At 45.3% G+C, this 20,692-nt stretch overlaps 1 protein-coding gene and 1 long non-coding RNA gene across 6 annotated transcripts in view; one reads left to right on the forward strand and one right to left on the reverse strand.

The window, feature by feature from the left end:
- The window catches only part of DLGAP2 (DLG associated protein 2), a 473,760-nt gene that overhangs the window by 401,704 nt on the left and 51,364 nt on the right, over positions 1-20,692 (forward strand). For 3 of the 5 annotated variants that reach the window (XM_060184964.1, XM_060184965.1, XM_060184967.1), the window contains 2 exons: positions 10,239-10,304; positions 17,736-18,796. In XM_060184964.1, the coding sequence (XP_060040947.1) occupies positions 10,239-10,304; positions 17,736-18,796 (1,127 nt within the window). The remainder of the gene's footprint in view (positions 1-10,238; positions 10,305-17,735; positions 18,797-20,692) is intronic. The other 2 variants (XM_060184966.1, XM_016191803.2) reach the window with 1 other exon arrangement.
- LOC132536730 (uncharacterized) overlaps positions 1-20,692 on the reverse strand; it is a 182,933-nt gene that overhangs the window by 93,151 nt on the left and 69,090 nt on the right. The gene's annotated exons all lie outside the window — the stretch shown is intronic.

Below are 20,692 nucleotides of genomic sequence, written 5' to 3' on the forward strand. Positions count from 1 at the left end.
GGAGCTCACTTTCCTCGTTAGCAAAATGGTTCTGTTGACATTTTATGTAAGTGTTTCAAAAAGGAGCACAAGCTCCTTTTTGGAAGGAAGGTTGTTGCAGTCAGGGAACAGCTGCTAATACAGGAGGACTCCAGGGAGTGGAAAGGAGGCTAGGCAGAATTTGGGATATGGTGGTGAGCGGCATGGCTGCCCTGTCCACAGCTCCTATTTCGCAATTTTCTTCTGAAAGTTCACAGGAAGAGGCTTAATAGAGCCTCATCCACTAGAGTGACAAGCAGCTAAGTCATTTCTGCCTCTCACTTCTGACCTAGTTCCATTTCTGTGTGGAATGCAGTTTTGTTATCCTCTAAAGTAGTCCAGGAAGCCCTTCATATCTATACAGATAAAAGAAATAGTTTCTTTCCTGAGAGACTACCATCAGTCACAGCTGGAAAACACTTCTCTTGCTGAGAGCCACTCCCATGTGCTACCTGGGCAACTCAGATTCTTCCCAAGTGAAGTTCAAAGCAAAAATGGGGTAGTGCCAGCTCTGGGAGGTGTCCCCCTTCAGTGTCGACTGAGGTGCCAGTTGATGCACCAGCTGATTCTAAGTTCTAAGAAGCTCTAAGAAGCTCTCAAACACTCTATGCTGTAACTGAGTCATGATTTACTCGACAAAGACAACTAACAGGTGGTTCACTCATATGTAGAGTATAGATAATTGTACTACATGAACATGACATCATGATGGAATGGGGACTGACTTTTTCTGAAGCTTCCTCCTGTCATTTTGTACATGAGGTAGATAGAAAACATGGATGGAAAAAAAGAAGCTGCCTGTTTTTACCACTGTCCATTTTCTTTCCAATCCATCTAAAAACAAGAAAGAAGAAAACTTAGATTAGGGATTTTCTGAAGACTATAGAAGACAAAGCATTTGTTATCATTTCTGGGGGAAGAAAATCACAAGCACAAAATAGTTCAAGAAAATAGTACAAAGTTCTGGCATCCCTGCCATCAAACACATACCTGCAGCATCTAGGTGACTTGTCTCATTTTCTGAGAGAACTGAGATCATAGCATGAGGTTTCAGCGGTCTGGTGGTAGTGCAGCAGGTTAAGCGCATGTGGCATGAGGTGCAAGGACCAGTGTAAGGATCCCGGTTCAAGCCCTAGCTCCCCCTGCATTTCACAGGCGGTGAAGCAGGTCTGCAGATGTCTATCTCTCTCTTCCTCTCTCTGTCTTCCCCTCCTCTCTCCATTTCTCTCTGTCCTATCCAACAATGATGACATCAACAACAATAATAATAACTACAACAACAATAAAACAAGGGCAACAAAAGGAAAAATAATAATTTTTTTTAAAATTTTTAAATAATAACATGGGGTTTCGATTTGCTTTTCTCACTTAGTGTCACATTGGGTGGTTCTAAGAAGCTCTCAAACATTCTATGCTGTAATTGAGTCATGATTTACTCAACAAAGACAACTAACAGGTGGTTTCACTTATATGTATAGATAATTATACTACATGAACTTGCAAAAATAAATAAATGGAGTAGCCAAACTAACTGTTACTCAGATTTTCTTGTGCAAACAATGGAGGTTATAGGAAGTGGAGGAACCACAGAACTCTGGTGATGGGTATAAAATAAGAGTTTAGTCTTATAAACTAATAGCAGATAATAAAAATAATGTTTTAAAATATTTAGCTAAGAATTCTGATTTAATTGGATATTTGAAAACCAGGTCTAATTTTTTTTATTTATAAAAAGGAAACATTGACAGAACCATAGGATAAGAGGGGTACAACTCCACACAATTCCCACCACCAGAACTCCGTATCCCATCCCCTCCCCTGATAGCTTTCCTATTCTTTAACCCTCTGGGAGTATGGACCCAAGGTCATTGTGGGATGCAGATAGCAATGAAGCACCACACTCTTAACCAGAAAGTTATTTGCACTAAATCTAGAAACTGCATATAAATTCTCAAAGAGCCCTCCCAGTCCTGAACTAAAGCACCTAGCTCTTAGGGGGCAAGAGATAGCTCACCCAGTAGAGAGCACACTTTACCATGCATGAAGATTCAGGTTTGAGCCCCAATCCACCACATGGGAGCACCATGCAAAGAATAAGCTTCATGAGCAATTCATGCTTTCTTTCTCTCTCTCTCTCTCTCCCTCTCCTTCCCTCCCTCTTTCTCTCTCTCTTTCTCTCTCTCTTTCCCTTTATTTGAAAAAAGAAGAGAAAAATAATAATCTGCCCAGATGGGATTCAGGCAGTAGCACAGCTGGTTAAGCGCACGTGGCACAAAGTGAAAGGATCCTGGTTGAGTCCCCGGCTCCCCACCTGCAGGGGAGTCACTTCACAGGTGGTGAAGCAGGTCTGCAGATGTCTCATCTTTCTTTCCCTGTTGTGCTGCGCTGCGGACAAGAGAGAAAGGAGATCCAGAGCGAAGAGGGAACATGCTGACACCTCAGAGTTGGGTGAGAGAGAAGCAGGTTGGGCCATGTGGAGGTAGCAAAAATGGCCGCCTCACGCAGTAACCTTTCCTGTGTCTAAACACCCAAGTGAAGAGCCAGCAGAGAACAAGGTGCGGAAGAAGAAGGGCTTTTATGGGAGTAGCTCTCGTGAGAATGGCAAGGGGGAGGAGTAACCATAGCACTCCAGGGTGGGATAATAAATGGGAAGGGGGAGGAGTAACCAGAGCACTGCAACTATTGTGGGGAATAGACAATGCCCTGAGGGCACAACATGGAGGAACAGGCACTCCGAGAATATCCCAACTCTCGCAGGAACTAGCAATAGCCTGAGGGGACAACATGGCAGATGTGACTGCATCTGCACAATTTCCCAGCATTTCCCCCTCTCTGTCTTCCCCTCCTCTCTCCATTTCTCTCTGTCCTTTCTAACAGCGACATCAATAACAACAACAATAGCTACAACAACAGTAAAAACAACAAGGGCAACAAAAGGGAAAATAAATAAATATTAAAAATTTAAATAATAATAATAATCTGCCCAAAGCAGTGAAATCTCACATGTGTGAAGACCAAATGGTAACAAAGGAGAGAGAAGAAGGAGGACAGACCTTGCCCTAGGGTCAAACCACCCTGTTGAGTTAGAGAAATCCAATGAGAAAGTCATTCATTGTAAAAGTGTGGAAGTTAAGGCAATATGTTCAATAAGGAATCTGACAGTTTAAAAGTTAACACTTGGAGGTGGAGCAGTCTGTAAAGCATACACATAACCATGTGAAAGGACCTGTGTTCAAGTCCCTGGTCCCTACCTCCAGGGGGAAAGCCTCATGATTGGTGAAGCAGTGCTACATGTATGTGTCTCTCTCTCCCTATCATCCCTTCCCTCTCAATTTTTGTCTGTATAAGTAATAATACTAATAATAAAATTTAATACAGGGAGTGGAATAGAGGGTGTTAATATTAAAATACCTTTAAAAAATGCCTTTCTGGGAGTCGGGCTGTAGCGCAGCAGGTTAAGCGCAGGTGGCGCAAAACACAAGGACCAGCATAAGGATCCCGGTTCGAACCCCGGATCCCCACCTGCAGGGGAGTCGCTTCACAGGTGGTGAAGCAGGTCTGCAGGTGTCTATCTTTCTCTCCTCCTCTCTGTCTTCCCCTCCTCTCTCCATTTCTCTCTGTCCTATCCAACAACGACAACAACAATAATAACTACAACAATAAAACAACAAGGGCAACAAAAAGGGAATAAATAAATAAAATAAATATTATATATATATATATATAATGCCCTTCAGAGCCCTACTTCCTTAGAGAAAGATAGAAACAGGCTGGGGGTATGAATTGACCTGCCAGCATCCATGTCTGGCAGAAAAGCAATTACAGAAGCCAGAACTCCCACCTTCTGCACACCAAAAAGAATTTTTGTCCATACTCCCAGAGGGGGAGAAATGTTAAAGGAAGATGAATAAAGACCTCTGGAACCCAATTCCATCAAGACCAAGAGGAAAAAAGGAAAGAAGTAGTAATTGGTGTAGGTTTAGGCTAGAAAGGAAGAGAAAACAGGACCGTAGAAAAAATGGGGGGCCGAGCTGTAACACACCAGCTTAAGTACATATAGTACAAAGTGCAAGGACCCACGCAAGGACCCCAGTTGGAGTTCCAGGCTCCCCACCTGCAGAGGGGTCACTTCATAAGCGGCATAGCAGGTCTGCAGGTGTCTCTCTCCCCCTCTCTATCTTCCCCTCCTCTCTCAATTACTCTCTGTTCTGTCCAATTAAAAAAATGGAATAAATGGCCCCAGGAACAGTGGATTCATAGTACTGGCACCAAGCACCAGCAATAACCCTGGAGGGAAAAAAAAAAAAAAAAGGGGGGGGGGAGAAGGAAGCAGGAAAGGAGGGAGGGAAGGTTGGAGGGAGGAGCAAAAGTATAGATAGGTAAGTAGATAGGTAGGTAGGTAGATACAGAAATAACAGTCAACCTATATCAGTGACCTTGGAAGAACCACTGCAGTTTCCAATGGAGGGAATGGGGATACAGAACTCTAGTAGTTGAGAATGGTTGTAATTGTACCCCCAATGTCTTGTAATTTTGTAAACCAATATTAAATCACTAATAAAAAATGGGGGGGGGGGATGCTCTTCAGAAAGCAGAGCTACAAGAGCCTCCAGTTCTCCATACACAAATGATTCCTAGGAGCTGCCCAGCCAGTCTCTGTGAGGGGCCAAGGGAAACCCTTCTGGGTTCTTCCAAACTGGACAAAGACTATTCAAACTAGCATGAGGAAGACTGATTAAAAAAAAAAAAAAAAGTAAAGAGGGATTTACTAACAAAGTATGTGAGCCCCAGGCAGAGATTCTAAGCCAGTCACATAAGGTCATAAACTTGATATTTAAAAGGCTTCCTGACAGAGAGGACTTTGGGAAGAAGAAAAGAGAAGCAGTCAGAATGATGCAAATCTTGCATTTTCCATGAATAAGGGAAGGGTCAGGGGTCAGTTACAAAGGAATGAAGGAATGTTACCAGAAGGGGCTCTGTAAAAGCAAGGCAGATAAGCTTAGATTCTGACCACTCCCCTTCAGAGACCAGACCTTCCTCTGGAGTCATCTCCAACCCCACTTTGCTGCCTCCAGCACTCTTCTCCTGAACTTCGAACACATGGGTATCAGGGCCCATCACAAAAAGTATGTCCAGCTCCTGCAAGGGCAGCAGGAATCAAATTCACAAAGGCCAACTTTTTCTTTGTTTGTTTGTTTTCTTTTGTTTTATAAAATACCTCTTACAAAAATTGTGCTTCCAGTGGCCCAGGAGGTGGGGCAGTGAATAAAAGCATTGAACTCATAAGCATGGAGTCCTGAGTTGGATCCCCAGCATCACAGGTACCAGAATGGTGCTCTTGCCTCTCCCTTTCCTTCCATACTCCCTCAGTAATAAGTAAATAAAAAATTTAATGGGGTTTCTTTAACATGTTGAGCACATCATCAGGCAAACTTGGGCATAAACCTTTTCTAAATGCAGATGGTGGTGCAAAGGGTTTTAACTCCACACTCATTTGGAATGTAGATATAAAGCATATTACATAAATATAATTAATGTCACTTCTAAATCGAACAATGTTCAAGTTTAAGAGTAGACACATAATGGGATGATCTCACTCTCAGGCAGAAGTTGAAAAACATGATCAGAAGAGAAAACTCAAGTAAAACCTGAACTGGAATTGGCGTATTGCACCAAAGTAAAAGACTCTGGGGTTGGGGGGGGAGAATACAGGTCCCAAAAGGATGGCAGAGTATCTAGTGGGGATTGTATTGTTATATGGAAAGCTGCCAAATGTTATGCATGTACAAACTATTGTATTTACTGTCAAATGTAAAACATTAATTCCTCAATAAAGAAATTTTAAACAAAGAGTAGACAGATACAATTTCTTCTTGAAGTTTTCAGATACTTAAGAAACAACCTGCTTCTTGCTTCAACATCTGTCTTTTTTCTGAATCCAGAGAAATTCAGTATTGAGAGTCTGTTGCTCCCAGCTGTAACAAGACTCCTTTGGAGGATGGTCCTATAATGTATTTGGAGGCAACAGAGTGATGGACTTAGTTGGTCTCCAGGCTTCTGAGCAAGAGCTGGGAGGGGAATATCAGGTCACCTGGGTGTGACCCCTGTATCCTGACCTGTAGCTATGCCCATCTTGAGTCACTTACTGTTATTCGGAGTTGAATAGGGTTGCCTTCTCAGTGACTTAGAGTTTTTCTTTTTGTTGATTGAAGTGACACTAAACTATTAGTGAGGATTCTGTAGTCTATAGGGGCAGCTTCTGCTGAGTCCCAATCCTGGGTCCAAAATAAAACGACGATGAGCTTTTCAATGGCTTTCAAAGCTAAAGCATTAGCAGTCATTACAACAACTGAATGAGGCTGGTGCCACAGCTGTGAACAGAATGGAAGGGAAGCTGCATTGAAACCAATCAGAGACTTTGTCCTGATGAGCAGAAATGAAGCCTTAATTCCAGCAGCCTTTAAGTCCCGTCATTAGGGAAATAGTGAGAATGTAGGCTTGTGTATGCTTTCTTCCAAAGTAAACTTTGAAAGGATAAAGAGAGTCTAGAAACTTGGAAACTGTCAGCTGACCAAGCCCAGTTGTTGCTCTCTGAGAGACCTGAACTCCCAGGTGTCTCTTTGTCCCAGATATGTCCTCTGGAGTCACAGTAACCAAGATGTGATCTTTGTACCCCACAGTGCCAAATGAGCCCATCCTGGTCTCCTCTTATTCTAACAGTAGTTTCTCAAAGTTGAGAAACATTTTCACAGTCAAACCCTCACCCTGTGCTTTAAACATATCAGAGGTGGTTTCTGGAGAGACTGACATACTGACATAGAAGATCCTTTCTCAGATATACAGGGTGCCAGAGATTCAGGGTGGAAGGATTACAGGGATGTAGCATGATCAGAGGAAGTGTACTTAAAGTATGAGGAAGACCTTATGATTTAAGGGTTGCTGTGTGGCTAGTGAAGGAAATGAAAGCAAAGGGAGTGACCCTGCCAGGGATGCCCAGAGAGGCAGCCATGTCTGGGTGATGTGCAGACCCTGGAGATGTATCCAAACATGTCATCCCAGCAACAAGAAAGGGATGGTCCCCTCCAGAACCCTTGAGGCAGTGTGCTCTGTGAGGTTCCTGTTAGCTCTGCTGTCTGCAAAGAAGCTTTAGGGGCACTGGAGATTAGATGGTGAAGTGAGTACCTCTCCCACACATCTTCTGGCTATGCCACATGCCCTTTGATGGGTCAGGGTAAGAGTTCTTTTTTTTTTAATATTTTTATATGTATTTATTTCCTTTTGTTGCCCTTGTTGTTTTATTGTTGTAGTTATTATTGTTGTTATTGATGTCATTGTTGTTGTCATTGTTGGATAGGACAGAGAGAAATGGAGAGAGGAGGGGAGAGAAAGACAGACACCTGCAGACCTGCTTCACCGCCTGTGAAGCGACTCCCCTGCAGGTAGGGAGCCGGGGGCTCGAACCGGGATCCTTACCCCGGTCCTTGTGCTTTGCGCCACATGCGCTTAGCTCGCTGGGCTACCGCCCGACTCCCAGGGTAAGAGTTCTGTGCAGATCCCATTTGAAAACAAAAATTGTACTCCTAAAACACACAAAGCAGAAATGGTAGTTCTAAGAGACTGCAGGAGGTCTGAAACAGCTGTGGCCATGCCTGCTCAGTCCAGAAACACAGACGGTGTCTGTCCTCTCACTACCCACAGGAAACAGTGGGACAAATGATTAAGCCCTGAAACAGAAGACTGCAGATCAGGAAATGCTGCTGAGTCTCAGCTCAGGGATAAAAGCATATCATTTTGCTTTCTTCGTGTTTATGAGGTAATAATAGTATTGTTTCCTTCACATCAAGAAGTCCAACATTTTCTCCTGAGCAATTTCTCTTGTCGTGTATAAACATGGCTTTTCCTTCTACCTACTACTTGAACCTTTTGTGTTTCTTGCTCTTGTTTCCAAGTTAGCCTCATTTGGAGGCAACTTTCCTCTCAAAAGATGTGATTTGTCCTTAAAGGGTTTTTAACCATGAAGATTAAACCTGAGACTTTACTGCTACTCTTTTGAGCCTGCAGTGAACTTGACGGGTGTGTCTTTGGGACAAGCAGAGCTGCAGGCAGACCTGCCTGGGTCCAACCAAAGAGAGTTGGTAGTGTAGGGCTCTGTTCTACATATTCAAGAAGCCCCTTCACTGCCAGCCTCAGTTTCTCCCCTATGGCACTTGGAATCATCATTTCTGTTAGCACTGCAGTAGGAAAGACAGGACTCTGAGCCCATAGAGGCGCCAGCCCTACAAACCCACACAGGTGCAAACACCCATGACCAAGCCATGATAATAGATGGATAAAAGTAAGTGACCAGCAGCCTCTGCCTTATAAATTAGGGCTGACCTCCCAGTACAGGCATCGTGCTTGGAGAGTTAGATGAGTCTGCTTTCAGGCAGTGAGTGTGTCTGTAGTGTTGATATGGTGTGTGCACTTGTTAGATGGAGTAGCTGTCCCTTCTCTCCCTATGTTGGCCTCTCTACTAGCTAAGTACTCATCCTTGCGATTTCACTGTTATATTGCTCACTGTCCAGCTGCATTCTGTTAAAACTTGTCTTTGTTGGGGTGTGTGTGTGTGTGTGTGTGTGTGTGTGTGTGTGTGTGTGTGTGTGTGTGTGTTTAAGGAGAACAAATGAGATTGGAAATTGAGTATTTGCTGCTTTGGTTGAGCCCCAATTCCATTTTAACCTGACTACTGTAGACTGTTAATAACACTGACATGTGACTACAGGCTCCATGGAAACCAAATTTAATTAGAATTGTGCATCATATTGTATTATATTTCTAAACAAATGAAAGCACCCATCTTTGCTTCCTTGTTATAGTTCATGTGATCATTCATTCAGCCACCCAGTCTTATAGTGGGCAGTTCAGTAGCCAGAAAACAGAATGGAGATATGCGTAGGAGGTGCAAATAGAATTCTTAGAAAATTTAAGTAAACTATTTAAAATATTTAATTCAATTCAGACAGACATTATACAAAATAAATGTATCATCTATTTGAATACAATAGATATGACTGTGGCTATAGATCTAGAGTAAAGTATAGAGATAGAAACAGAACTTAGTATTTAAGAGCAATGATTGGAAGATGCCTCACAATGAGATTCTACAAGTTTGCGTGAGATGTGGTAAGTCTCCTCACCTCTTCTGTCCATTCTCTTTCTCAGTGCTCTATAAATGGACTGAAGGGATGGTGTCAGTTTGCAGAATTTCAGATGATGGTGGCATATGTGATTTGATCATAATCTGTTGAAATAAGCCCTTTTGCAATGCAGAACATGGCTAGCTGCATTTAATTCTGTAAATAAATAAATAAGTGGTACAATTAAAGAATATTTACCCCAAAACCTATTCATGAAAATTGGAAACTGCGGAGGTGCAAGTATGGAGTCTTACTATGTAATATTTACAATTAAACATAGGGGCTGTGTGCTAAAGTGATGGCATAATCGTACATAGGATATATTGCCAAGACCACTCCTTTGTAGGTCCCTGTCTCCTCACGATTGATGTTTAGGCCTCTCACCTTCTATGAGTCTGGGAAGATCATCACTGACCCCAGTGTCCTGATGCCCAGAGACTGGCCAGGCAAATGACTGCATCCTTCATCTCCATGCAGCTAGGGAAAGTGGGCAATGCTAAGTGAACCCCCCACCCAGAGCTGTTTACAGTCACACAGTGGTGTCATTTTAAGAGACTCCAGCTTCCTTTGCATTCTGCATGGTAGACAATTAACTATCAATGGTACTGACCAAGAATATTCTCCCAGTATGGGAGAAAGCTCATGTTTTGGACAAAATTGGCCTAGAGGAACTAAGACTAGGCATTTCAGTGACTGCAGGGTGGGCTAGTGCTGGAGGAGACTTCCTTGAGCCACATAAACCCTCAGACAGTGAGGGTCTGAACATAGCCCCCATGCAAACAGACCTAGAGGCTGGTTGCCCAAGCACTGCCCTGATGCCAGAAGAGTCAGAACCTGAAGATGAACTAGGTGAAGTTGGCTCCATATGGTCTGTGCCCAGCCTCCAGGGGCTATTTTCACAGGCAGCAGCTTGTTCCGAGTGGTCAGCATGAATGCCTGGCCAACCAGTGTTGAGACCATCTGGAAATGTGTGTCTGAGCATCTGTGTGGAAGAATATGGCCGTGCCCTGCATATAAAGAGTGACTCTGTTTCTCTCTTTGCAGAAGAAGAGGGCGGGGACCTGGCCCAACCGGGCATCAGCTTTCCAGGGCCAGCAGAGGAGGACCTAGGTAGAGTACCTTAAGCTCCCACTAACCCCCACAGAGTTTGATTCCTGCCCAATGACTGTGCATGGACAGGCAATGACCTCCTACAGATGGTAGAGACTTCCATTTGACATAGTATCCCAATGAGACCTGAATCCAGCTGGTTGTTTGTTTGTTTGTTTGTTTGTTATTGCCACCAGGGTTATCACTGGGGCTTGGTGCCTATACAATAACAATGAATCTACCACTCCAGGCACACTGATGATTTTTTTAAACAGGAGTTTAAAGAAACTGAACTACTGTTTTAAAAAAAAATTAAGGGAGGGAGGGAGGAATGAGGAAGGAAACATAATAGGATGCATAAATTGGTAGTGCAATTTTCTGAACAAAGAAAAAGCAGTTTAACCCAATCTGAGTATTACTGCCACCATCTTCCAAGATGGTGCTGTGTGACTGTCACCTATACATTTTCCCTGCAGTTATATGACTCAGAATGAGCAGTGGAGAAGTGACCTTCACCCTCAAAGTGTCACTTGTTACCTTTTCTCCCTTTGGTGCAAAAGGCTGGAGCTTTTTTGACTGGAGCTCAGGACTCCAGTAAAGTCATTTAGGGTATTCCTAACAAACATAATTATCATTTTTAACATGCAGACTTGATGCTTCCTGTCTGATAGGTCAGAATATGTCCAAATGAGCAGAAATAGCAACTGATGTCTGGTCTCTGGGAAAAGGGTAACTAAAAATCAACTCACCAGATAGTTCTTTTATTCTCATATCTATGCATCTGTATACCTACAGTCATATTGCTACTGCAGTTTATAAGATAGGTTTATATTTACCAAATATAGTATGAATGTTAATTGCTGACTATATGGAATGCCAGTATGTTTATACTATGTAATTTGTAAATTACACCACAAGGATAACACTGATGAGATTCTCTCTACCCAGCATCATTGTACCTTCCCACAATCGCAATATCTGACCAACTTAACATTTAAGTGGGATTTTTTTATTTTCTTAAAAATTCATGTTATCATGGGAGGAGTTGGGCGGTAGCACAGCGGGTTAAGCGCACGTGGCGCAAAGCTCAAGGACCAGCATAAGGATCCCGGTTCCAGCCCCAGGCTCCACACCTGCAAGGGTGTCGCTTCATAGGCGATGAAGCAGGTCTGCAGGTGTCTGTCTTTCTCTCCCTCTCTTTGCCTTCCCCTTCTCTCTCCATTTCTTTCTGTCCTATCCAACAATGACAACATCAATAACAGCAACAGTAATTACAAGAACAATTTTTTAAAAGGGCAACAAAAGGGAAAAATAAAAAAATAAAATAAATTCATGTTATTAATTTTGTTCTTTTGGTTTTCTTCTGGTCTAGCATAATTCATTTCTTCCCTTAGGAACAAAGTAAACTAAGAAAGCACAGTCTCTGCGGATTATCATGGATCAGTCATCAAGACAGATACTTGTTATTATCAATTATTTTAGGAGTTATTAGCATTATTCATGTGTGCAGGTGTAAAAGGCTTCTTTTCTCCTTTTTTCCTCCATGACTGAAACTTAATGCTAAAACTAAGGAAGCACAAAGCGCTCCTATTTGCATTTTTTCATATAGTAATTCTATTACTTGACATGAAACAGCTGATTTCTCTAGGCCATGAAAGCCTGGCATGCAGTACGATTTGGATGCTGAGTGCAATTACATGCTTCCTTGCAGAGAACTCGGAATGACTGTCATACTGCATTTTCTCCAGTGCTTGTGAAGATCGTGTGGAGACTTTATTTTTGTGAAACCACAGACACACCAAAGTTGGTGCTACATTGGGCTGTCTCGTGTGATGTGGGGTCAGTAATGTGTTGATGGAAAAAGGAAATGCTACTCAAAATGGAAGGTGTCAAATAAACGTTAGGTCACACGGAACTGAGACAGCAGAGCTTCCTGTGGCTCTCATGTTGTGCCAGCCACCACACGTCCCCTGCAGAAAAGACTTGGCCCTTCCAGGGAGAGGGTACCATGTTCGGCACCCAGGGTCATGTCTAGATCATAAATTCTATTTCAACTTGGATTTTTTTCTTAAATAGTTTCAGGTCTTTGACCTATGAATCTGTTGCCAATGTGGCTGCCTTAAGAATAACATTGAAGGGAGTCAGGCAGTTGCGCAGCAGGTTAAGCGCACGTGGCACAAAGCGCCAAGGACCGCTGTAAGGATTTTGGTTCGAGCCCTCGGCTCCCCACCTGCAGGGAAGTCGCTTCACAGGCGGTGAAGCAGGCCTGCAGGTGTCTATCTTTCTCTCCCCCTCTCTGTCTTCACCTCCTTTCTCCATTTCTCTATGTCCTATCCAACAACGACATGAATAACAACAACAATTAAAAACAAACAAGGGCAACAAAAGGGAAAATAAATAAATATTAAAAAATATATATATAAAAGAAAAAAAGGATAACATTGAAAAATGAAGGTACTCATTTGTATAAAGCTATGACCTCTGTTAAAGAAGACAAGAATCCCACAAATTTGCTTTTCAATTTGAAATTATATGTTTTTCTCTTTCTTTTCTTTTTTTCATCATCGGGCTTCACATAATTTCTACATAATTTTTCACCTCCCAGACGCTTCCCTTTTTTTTTCTCCCTTTTTTTAAAAATTTTTTTTATATTTTATTTATTTGTTTTCCCTTTTGTTGCCCTTGTTTTTTTATTATTGTTGTAATTATAATTGTTGTTATTGATGTTGTCATTGTTGGATAGGGCAGAGAGAAATGGCGAGGAGAGGGAAGACAGAGAGGGGGAGAGAAAGGCACCTTCAGACCTGTTCATTGCTTATAAAGCGACTCCCCCTGCAGGTGGGGAGCCGGGGGCTTGAACTGGGATACTTACTCCGTCTTCCCCTTTTTCTTTAGAGAGTGAAAGACAGAAAGGGAGAGAGGAACAGAGAGAGAAGGAGAAACACCACAGCACCTCTCAACCACTGGTAGAGCTTCCCCCTTTGCATGGTGTTCCCATGTGGTGGTCAGGGGCCCTAATCCAGGTCCTTGCATATCATAAAGCATTCTCAAAAACAGCTGAGCCATTTCTTGGCTCCTTTTTCATTCTTTTTGCCTCAGGTAGAAAGAGAGGAATAAAGAGACACCATAGCACTAGAGCTCCCCCAACCATGGTGCTCCCATGTGGAGCCAGATTCTATGTCAAGGCATGTGCACTACTGGGTAAGCTACTCCCAGCCCTCCTCCTTCATTCATATGCTATAATATGTTATCTATGTTATGTTGAGCTGTGCTTGCATTTCTTAGATAAGTCCCAGTTTCTCACAATGTATAGATTATTTTAATGTGTTGCAGGGTTTGGTTTGCTGGTGTTTTATTGAGAATTTTTGCCTCTGTGTTCATAAGGGATAATGGTCTGTAATTTTCTCTTCCTGCAAAGATTATGCATTACTTTGCTGTCAGGGTAGTGCTAGCCTGATAGAATGAGTGGGAGTTACAGGTCTGCATCATTTTATTGCCCTTTGCTTGACTTCCTTGCAGATAATTGTTTTAACACAGCCCTCCACCAGTAAAAAGATAACTTGCCAAAGTCTCAGAAGGGGGGGGGGTGAGGAAGTTAGCTTTTTTTTTTTTAAAAAAGCACTATTCAGTTCTGGCTTATGGTAGTGCCAGGGACTGAACCTCAGGAGCCTCAAACTTGCAAGTCTGTTGTGCTACTGATGGCAGTTATCTCTGGGGCCCAAGGTTAGCATTTGGAGTAATTAAGTATCTTTAAAGAACATTTAGGGGGTTGGGCGGTAGCGCAGCGGGTTAAGCACACATGGCGTCAGGATCCTGGTTCAAGCCCCTGGCTCCCCACCTGCAGGGGGGGTCATCGCTTCACAGGCGGTGAAGCAGGTCTGCAGGTGTCTGTCTTTCTCTCCCCCTCTATGTCTCCCCTCCTCTCTCGATTTCTCTCTGTCCTATCCAACAATAACAATAGCAATGACAACAATAATAATAATGACAACAAGGGCAGTGGCCTCCAGGAGCAGTGGATTTGTAGTGCAGGCACTGAGCTCCAGCAATAACCCTGGAGGCAAAAAAAAAAAAAGTGTAAACATTGTTTAAATGTGTTATCACTGCACACATAATAGACCAAGTCGGGAGTGACTTTTATGCACTGAAAAACCAAACCATCATGTCAGGAAGTCACAAAGAAGCTGGAGCTGGTGTCCTGAGCTGCTGTTCCCACTCCCCCATGGTCACCCCAGATGTGCATTTGAGGTTTGCTCTGGGTCTGGGAACTCTTTATTTGTTTTGAGGTCATTGGGATTAAGAGCATAGGTGACATCTTTCAGGGGAGGAGATGTGAGTGGAGAATGGGGAATGGGAGCAAGGGTAGATAGCATAATGGTTATGCAAAGAGACTCTCATGCCTGAGGCCCCAAAGTCCCAGGTTCAATTCCCTGTACCACCATAAGCCACCTCTCCAGATTCAAAGGAGGTCTCGAAACTTTACATCAGGCTCAACCTGACGCTGTTGACTGGCTACGGAAGAAGGGCAAATGCTAGAAGAAGAAGAACCACAAGCCAGAGCTAAGCAGTGCTCTGGTTAAAAAATAAAAAAAAAAAAGTGGGTGAGGGAGAAGGATGAACAGTCACTTAAATGACTAGACAGGGAGAGGTGTTCACATATAAAGACATGTGTGTGTCTCTGAGCATATACATGTGTATCTCAGTTCCCAGCCTTCTTTCAGAGAACCACAGGCTCTCTGAAGGGCAGGAAGCAGGGTTGGAGGTAAAGCATGTGGTGTCTGCACTCATGGAGCACTCCATAAATGACTGCTGTTTTCAAAGATTTTATTTTCACCCTAACAATACACTATTCAGAAGAGGCCACAGTCAGGTGAGATCCAACAGCTCAGTGTACATTTAAGTTCTGGTTTGAATTTGGGGAGACAGTGAATGAATAATGAAGATAATTGTTGTTTTCTCTTGCTTAATAATTTTAAAAAATGGTGTGTGAATAGCTAGGAATTAAGAAGCTGAGAGCCTTCCACATTTGGTTTGCTACCTCATTTTCACAGAAAAGACGTATCATCCCTTCCATGTTTATTACACGTTACATCAACTTAGAAATCCACAGTGTAAGTTCCATCACACAATTCTGCATAATTCGTGAGTGCCTCATCTTGTTACCTTGTTTGTGCTATTGTGGAATCACTTTTTATTTTAGAAGCTGATGTTTACATTTCCACACATACATCAAGGCTGTATTGTGGAAATGAGGACACATCATCAGTGTGTTACATAGTTGAATTTAATTCATTTAAGTTACACTTTTATCTCTCATACTGTTCTTTTATGCAGCCACATTCACAATGTAGCTTCCAGGCTAAACATTAGGCAGAAATCGGATACGTCAGGGAAGCGATAATGGGCATGCTGTTTAATACAGAAGAAAATTAGAATTGTATTAAATTACATGTTAATGGAAAAATAAAGCAGCAGATAATAGGTTGACAACTTTAGGCAGCTGTGAAGTCTAGATTACAGAATGTGGTTTTGCTATCTATCAGTTGAATATTGAATTTCCGTTGAAAGCGCGTTCTTAATTATATTAAGATATAATATAACCTAAAATATCCCCACCTATGGCATTAAAGTACCCAAGTTATGATGAGACTGTTGAGAGAGGAAGGCACAGGACCCCTCCCATGAGACACAGGAGCCCCTGACACTGGAGGAGACACAACTTTCTTAAGGGACAGAAAGTGGATCTGATGTGGAGGCCTGGTGAAAAGCCAGTTGCAAAGATGGCTCCATGCCCACCCCAGCTGCCATGTCTCAAGAAGTGTTTGTGTGCTATATTCTCCTGGCCCTGGAGGCAAGAAGTCCTGTCCCTGTCATGTTGAAGATCCTGGAGTAGCGTCTCTTTCCATGTCTGTGCTGGGCTGACGGAGGAGAACCCAGAGCTTGGAAGGGACATACAGAACTACCATCTTGGTCTGGTCCCCGGGGGGAGCATTTCAGCAGGTGGTGGGTTTCTGTGAGTCCACCACTGAGGCCTGAGTCAGGAAGTCAGGGGGAAATTGGTGCCCAAAGCTGTGCCTCCCATCCCCACAGTTGCCCCAGACTTGCATTTTGGGGATTTTCTCTGGAACTAAAGGGGACTGTCTGAGTCTAGGGTCACTTTGAGGCACATGGTATCTCAGGAGAGAGGGTATGAGTGATGGAGGAGAGGGTAGTAGGGAGTGGCTGAGCTGGGTCTTAGAGAATGAGTGCAGCAGTTAGTATGGTGTCTGGAGCAGAGCATGACCAGAACCTGCAGAGCAGTGAGTGAGAAGTAGCAGTCAGTGGGCTAAGGAACCAGTTTATGGGTGTCCAGAGGCGAGGGCAAGGGTCAGGTGGAGGTGAGACTGGAGGACCTGGTGGAGGTGGTAATGGAGGGTCAGTAGAGGTAAGCACACATTGAGCATCCTAAGCAATCCTACACCAGGCCAGCTGGCATGGAGTAAAGTGACAAAGCAAAGTCCTGCAGCATGGAGCCATTCCAGCAGTGACCTTGAGCCTGACTGAGAAACTGGTAGGGAGCTGTGGGGCAGGGGGACTGTGAAGTGGGGGAGCGTGGGGCTCTGAGATAGGGGAGTGGTGGAGCAAGGGACTGTGAATCAAGAGAGTTGTGGTGCAGGAGACTATGGGATGGAATCTTTGAGGCAGGGAGGTTGTGGGCAGGAAGGGGGATATGGAACAGGAAGCAGTGGGGCAGGAAAACTGCTCTGGGGGCTTGGGAATCTGCATGGCCCAGCATTGTGAGGGTGGGTGGGGGTACTGTGACAAAGGAAGAACTTGAGGAAGCAAGGGTATGGTCCTGGTGGCCAAACTCAGGGATCAGCCATGAGGGATGTGGGCACAGAAATGAGGGGCAGACATCAGGGAGAGAAGAGCTCCTCCTTGGGCACCTTACTTATCTGATTAGCTTCAAAGAGCAGTGGGATCATGTCACCTAGTCACTTTTTCTTTATTGAATGGAATCTCATCGTTCCAAAGCAAAGATCTGAGACAGGAGGTCGAGCCCCTGGTGAATCCTCAGACAGACCAGCCTGTCATCCTGCTGCTCAGTGAAGACACAGCCTACCGGGTATCACACACCTGTCCGTCAGCACCTTTGCTCAACATCACTGGATGCTGGTTCTTAAACTTCTCAGACTGAATCACAGCACTGAGATCTCACTGAAATAGAATACATTCCCCTCATCATTGTTTAACAGTGCAGAGTCTTGCTCTCAAGATCCACTGTGGTCATTGTAGTGGGGGGGGGGGGCTTAGGATACAGAAGCTCATTCTGGATGTTCTCATGCTAAGAATGTTCCCTGGGCACCCTGACCTAAGCTGGGCCCTGGCCCCAGGGAGTCAGCTGGCAGGAACCTGGCAGCCCCCATTCCCTATGTGCACCTCAGCACCTCACTGCCTCTCTGTGCTCTCTTGCAGACCCGCACTACTCATGGTCACCGCCGCCACCCTTCAATGAAGAGAGATACTCCCCAGCGCCCCGGAACATGAAGGGCCTGGCCAGCCGGAGCCCCCCGCAGCTGTGCTCTGCACACACATGCGGCCTGGCTCCCCCAGAGGACTGTGAGCTGGCCCACGAACTGCTGCACCACGGCTCCGAGCCACGGCAGCCCTACCTACTGAGCCCCACTGAGGGCTGCCCGCTGGAGCACCGTTGTTCGCCGCGTGGCTCGGTGCACTCTGAGTGCGTGGTGATGCCCGTGGTGCTGGGCGACCCCGTGTCCAGCAGCACCTTCCCACGAATGCACTATAGCTCCCATTATGATGGCCGGGATGACGCTGTGGCCCACAGTGGCCCCAAGATCAACCGCATCCCTGCAAACCTTCTGGACCAGTTTGAAAAGCAGCTGCCGCTGCACCGGGATGGTTTCCACACGCTGCAGTACCAGAGGACATCAGCCGCCAATGAGCAGCGCAGCGAGAGCCCTGGCCGCATCCGGCACCTGGTGCACTCGGTGCAGAAGCTCTTCACCAAGTCACATTCACTGGAGGGGTCTTCCAAGGGCCATGTCAATGGCACCAAGGGAGACAACCGGTCTGAGGACCACCACCACGGTCACCATGCCAAGCACAGCAAGAGGAGCAAGAGCAAGGAGCGCAGGCCAGAGAGCAAGCACCGCTCTGGCCTGAGCAGCTGGTGGAGCTCTGATGACAACCTGGACAGCGACAGCACCTACCGGACATCCAGCGTGGCTGCCCGGCACCACAGTGACCACATGGCCCACTGCTATCCGGAGCCGCTGCCAGGGCCCTTTGGGGAGCTCTCACTCAAATCATCCAAGAGCAACAGTGACATGAAGTGCTCAGCGTGTGAAAGCCTAGCCCTGACGCCCGACCCCAAGTATATGAAGCGCAGCTCCTGGTCCACGCTGACTGTTAGCCAGGCCAAGGAGGCCTACCGCAAGAGCTCACTGAACCTGGACAAGCCCCTGCTCCATCCCGACCTCAAGCCCTCCCTAAGGCCATGCCACTACCTCCAGGTAAGGCACATCCTCATACCCATGGGGTTTCCACTGCTCTCATCCCAGTCAGCACTGGCCAAGGGACTTAAAGGGATCAACCCTTGGTCCTTGAATGTCTCCAAGGCTGCAGGGTTCTGTGACAATGTATTAGAGGCCCGAGTAATGATGTCACTTGCAGGTGACTGGTTTGGCAGTGGGCACTGACCCCCTGCCCACATGACCACAGCATCTTCTAGCCTCAGAGCCCCCAATACATAAGCATGAGGAATGCATCTGTTCCCAGGCTAGGGATTAAATGATTCACCGAAGGGAAACAAATGAGTGGCAGTGTGAGGCTGGGACAGCATGCTGTGAGATTCTTAGTCTCATGTCTGCCTGTGACCACGGTGGAGAGTCAAAGGAAGCCCAGCAATGACCCCTTTTGAAAGATGCCCCTGCCACTGTGTCAGCTCAAAGCACTTTGAGCAAATTATGTCTGAGGCTTCTTGTAAATGTATACACAGTATGTGTTCCAGCTCACAGTCCTGTGTCAGCCCAGAACCCACCCTGGAGGCTAGCCTTGGTCAGGAAACACAGGGAGTTTTATCAGATGCAGTGTCCCACAGAGCAGAGTCCCAGCAGCATTCACAGGGCAGATGGACCCCATTAGAGGAGTCCCACCCCACCATCCTCTCTGCAAAATCAGTGTCTGCTCTCCCTCCCCCCACTCCAGCCATCAAGATTTGCCCACCTGCCCACTCACTGCTCCATGTCCTGGTTAGTGTGTTTCCCTGCAGCAGCCACACTGAGAGGTCAGGGATCTCTGGAAAAAATTCACCACAGCACCATTATCTATTCCTTATCAGGGCCAGAAGAACCCTGCCCATGCGTATTCCCCCTGGTTCCCACAACTTCTTAACTTACTCCCAGATCAATGCAGGTGAGAGGTCAGTGCAAGTGGGAGGTTGGTGCAGGTAAGAGTTCACTGGAAGGTGTTCATTTCTACCTGGATGGCAGCCTCTGCAAGTACAGGTGGGTCTGTCTCTTCCCTTTGTCCTCCCCTGTCCCCAAGTCACAGTGACAAGATTGATAAGCAGAGCCACACATCATTCCCAGGTGTTTCTGGCACTGCGCCCTGCTGTCCTCACAAGGACACTCCCAGAATGCCCCCCTTGTGACTGCAGTGACTGTCCTATGTCCAGACCCAGATGTCTGTCCCCACTGAGTCAAGTTCATTCACAGCTGAGGCAGAATGGGGATATTTATGAAGCTATTGGAAGAATGGGATTTAAACAAGGAGAGAGAAATAAATATACATTATCTCTGCTCATTCCCCCCCCTAAAACTACAGTATTTTAAAACTGAAGATGATTCTTTCATTCCCTCCTTTGACCTATGCAGAATGTGTTGTTAAGAGAAAAGACTATTCTTTCTGCTTAAAGTGGGTCAAAGAGACAATGAGAATTCTGCCTGTCTTTTCCTGAGAAAGTCCTTGTTTGCATGTTTGCTCCATCTGCACATAAAGCAGAAGGTCACACTCTAATGAATGTCATGCTAATTGGGTGGCTTATTCATACAGCCCACCTCCTGTCACCTGACGCACTGAGTCCTGGGGATACTGAGGGAGACAGCAGAAAGGTGGTGTGGGGAGAGAGTGACCGCCTGATGGAAATAGCACCCAGAGGGCAGTCACCTCCCCTTGCCCACATCCTTCTCTTCCTAACTCCCATTCCTACCTCCTCCTCCTCACCCAGCTCCTGTCTCCCTCCTTAGTGTAGAAGGCAAAGGAGGACATGACTCTGGCTTTTACACATTCTTCCCAGTCCCCTTAAATGCCAACTCTGACTCTGAACCATGGTGAGGAGAGACGGGGTTCTCTGGGCTCTGCCATCTGTTCTGTATCTACCTCCCCTGACCTCTAGCCAGGCTTCCTAT

This window comes from Erinaceus europaeus, chromosome 2 (genome assembly GCF_950295315.1).
Source record: "Erinaceus europaeus chromosome 2, mEriEur2.1, whole genome shotgun sequence".
Classification (NCBI taxonomy): Eukaryota; Metazoa; Chordata; class Mammalia; order Eulipotyphla; family Erinaceidae; genus Erinaceus; species Erinaceus europaeus.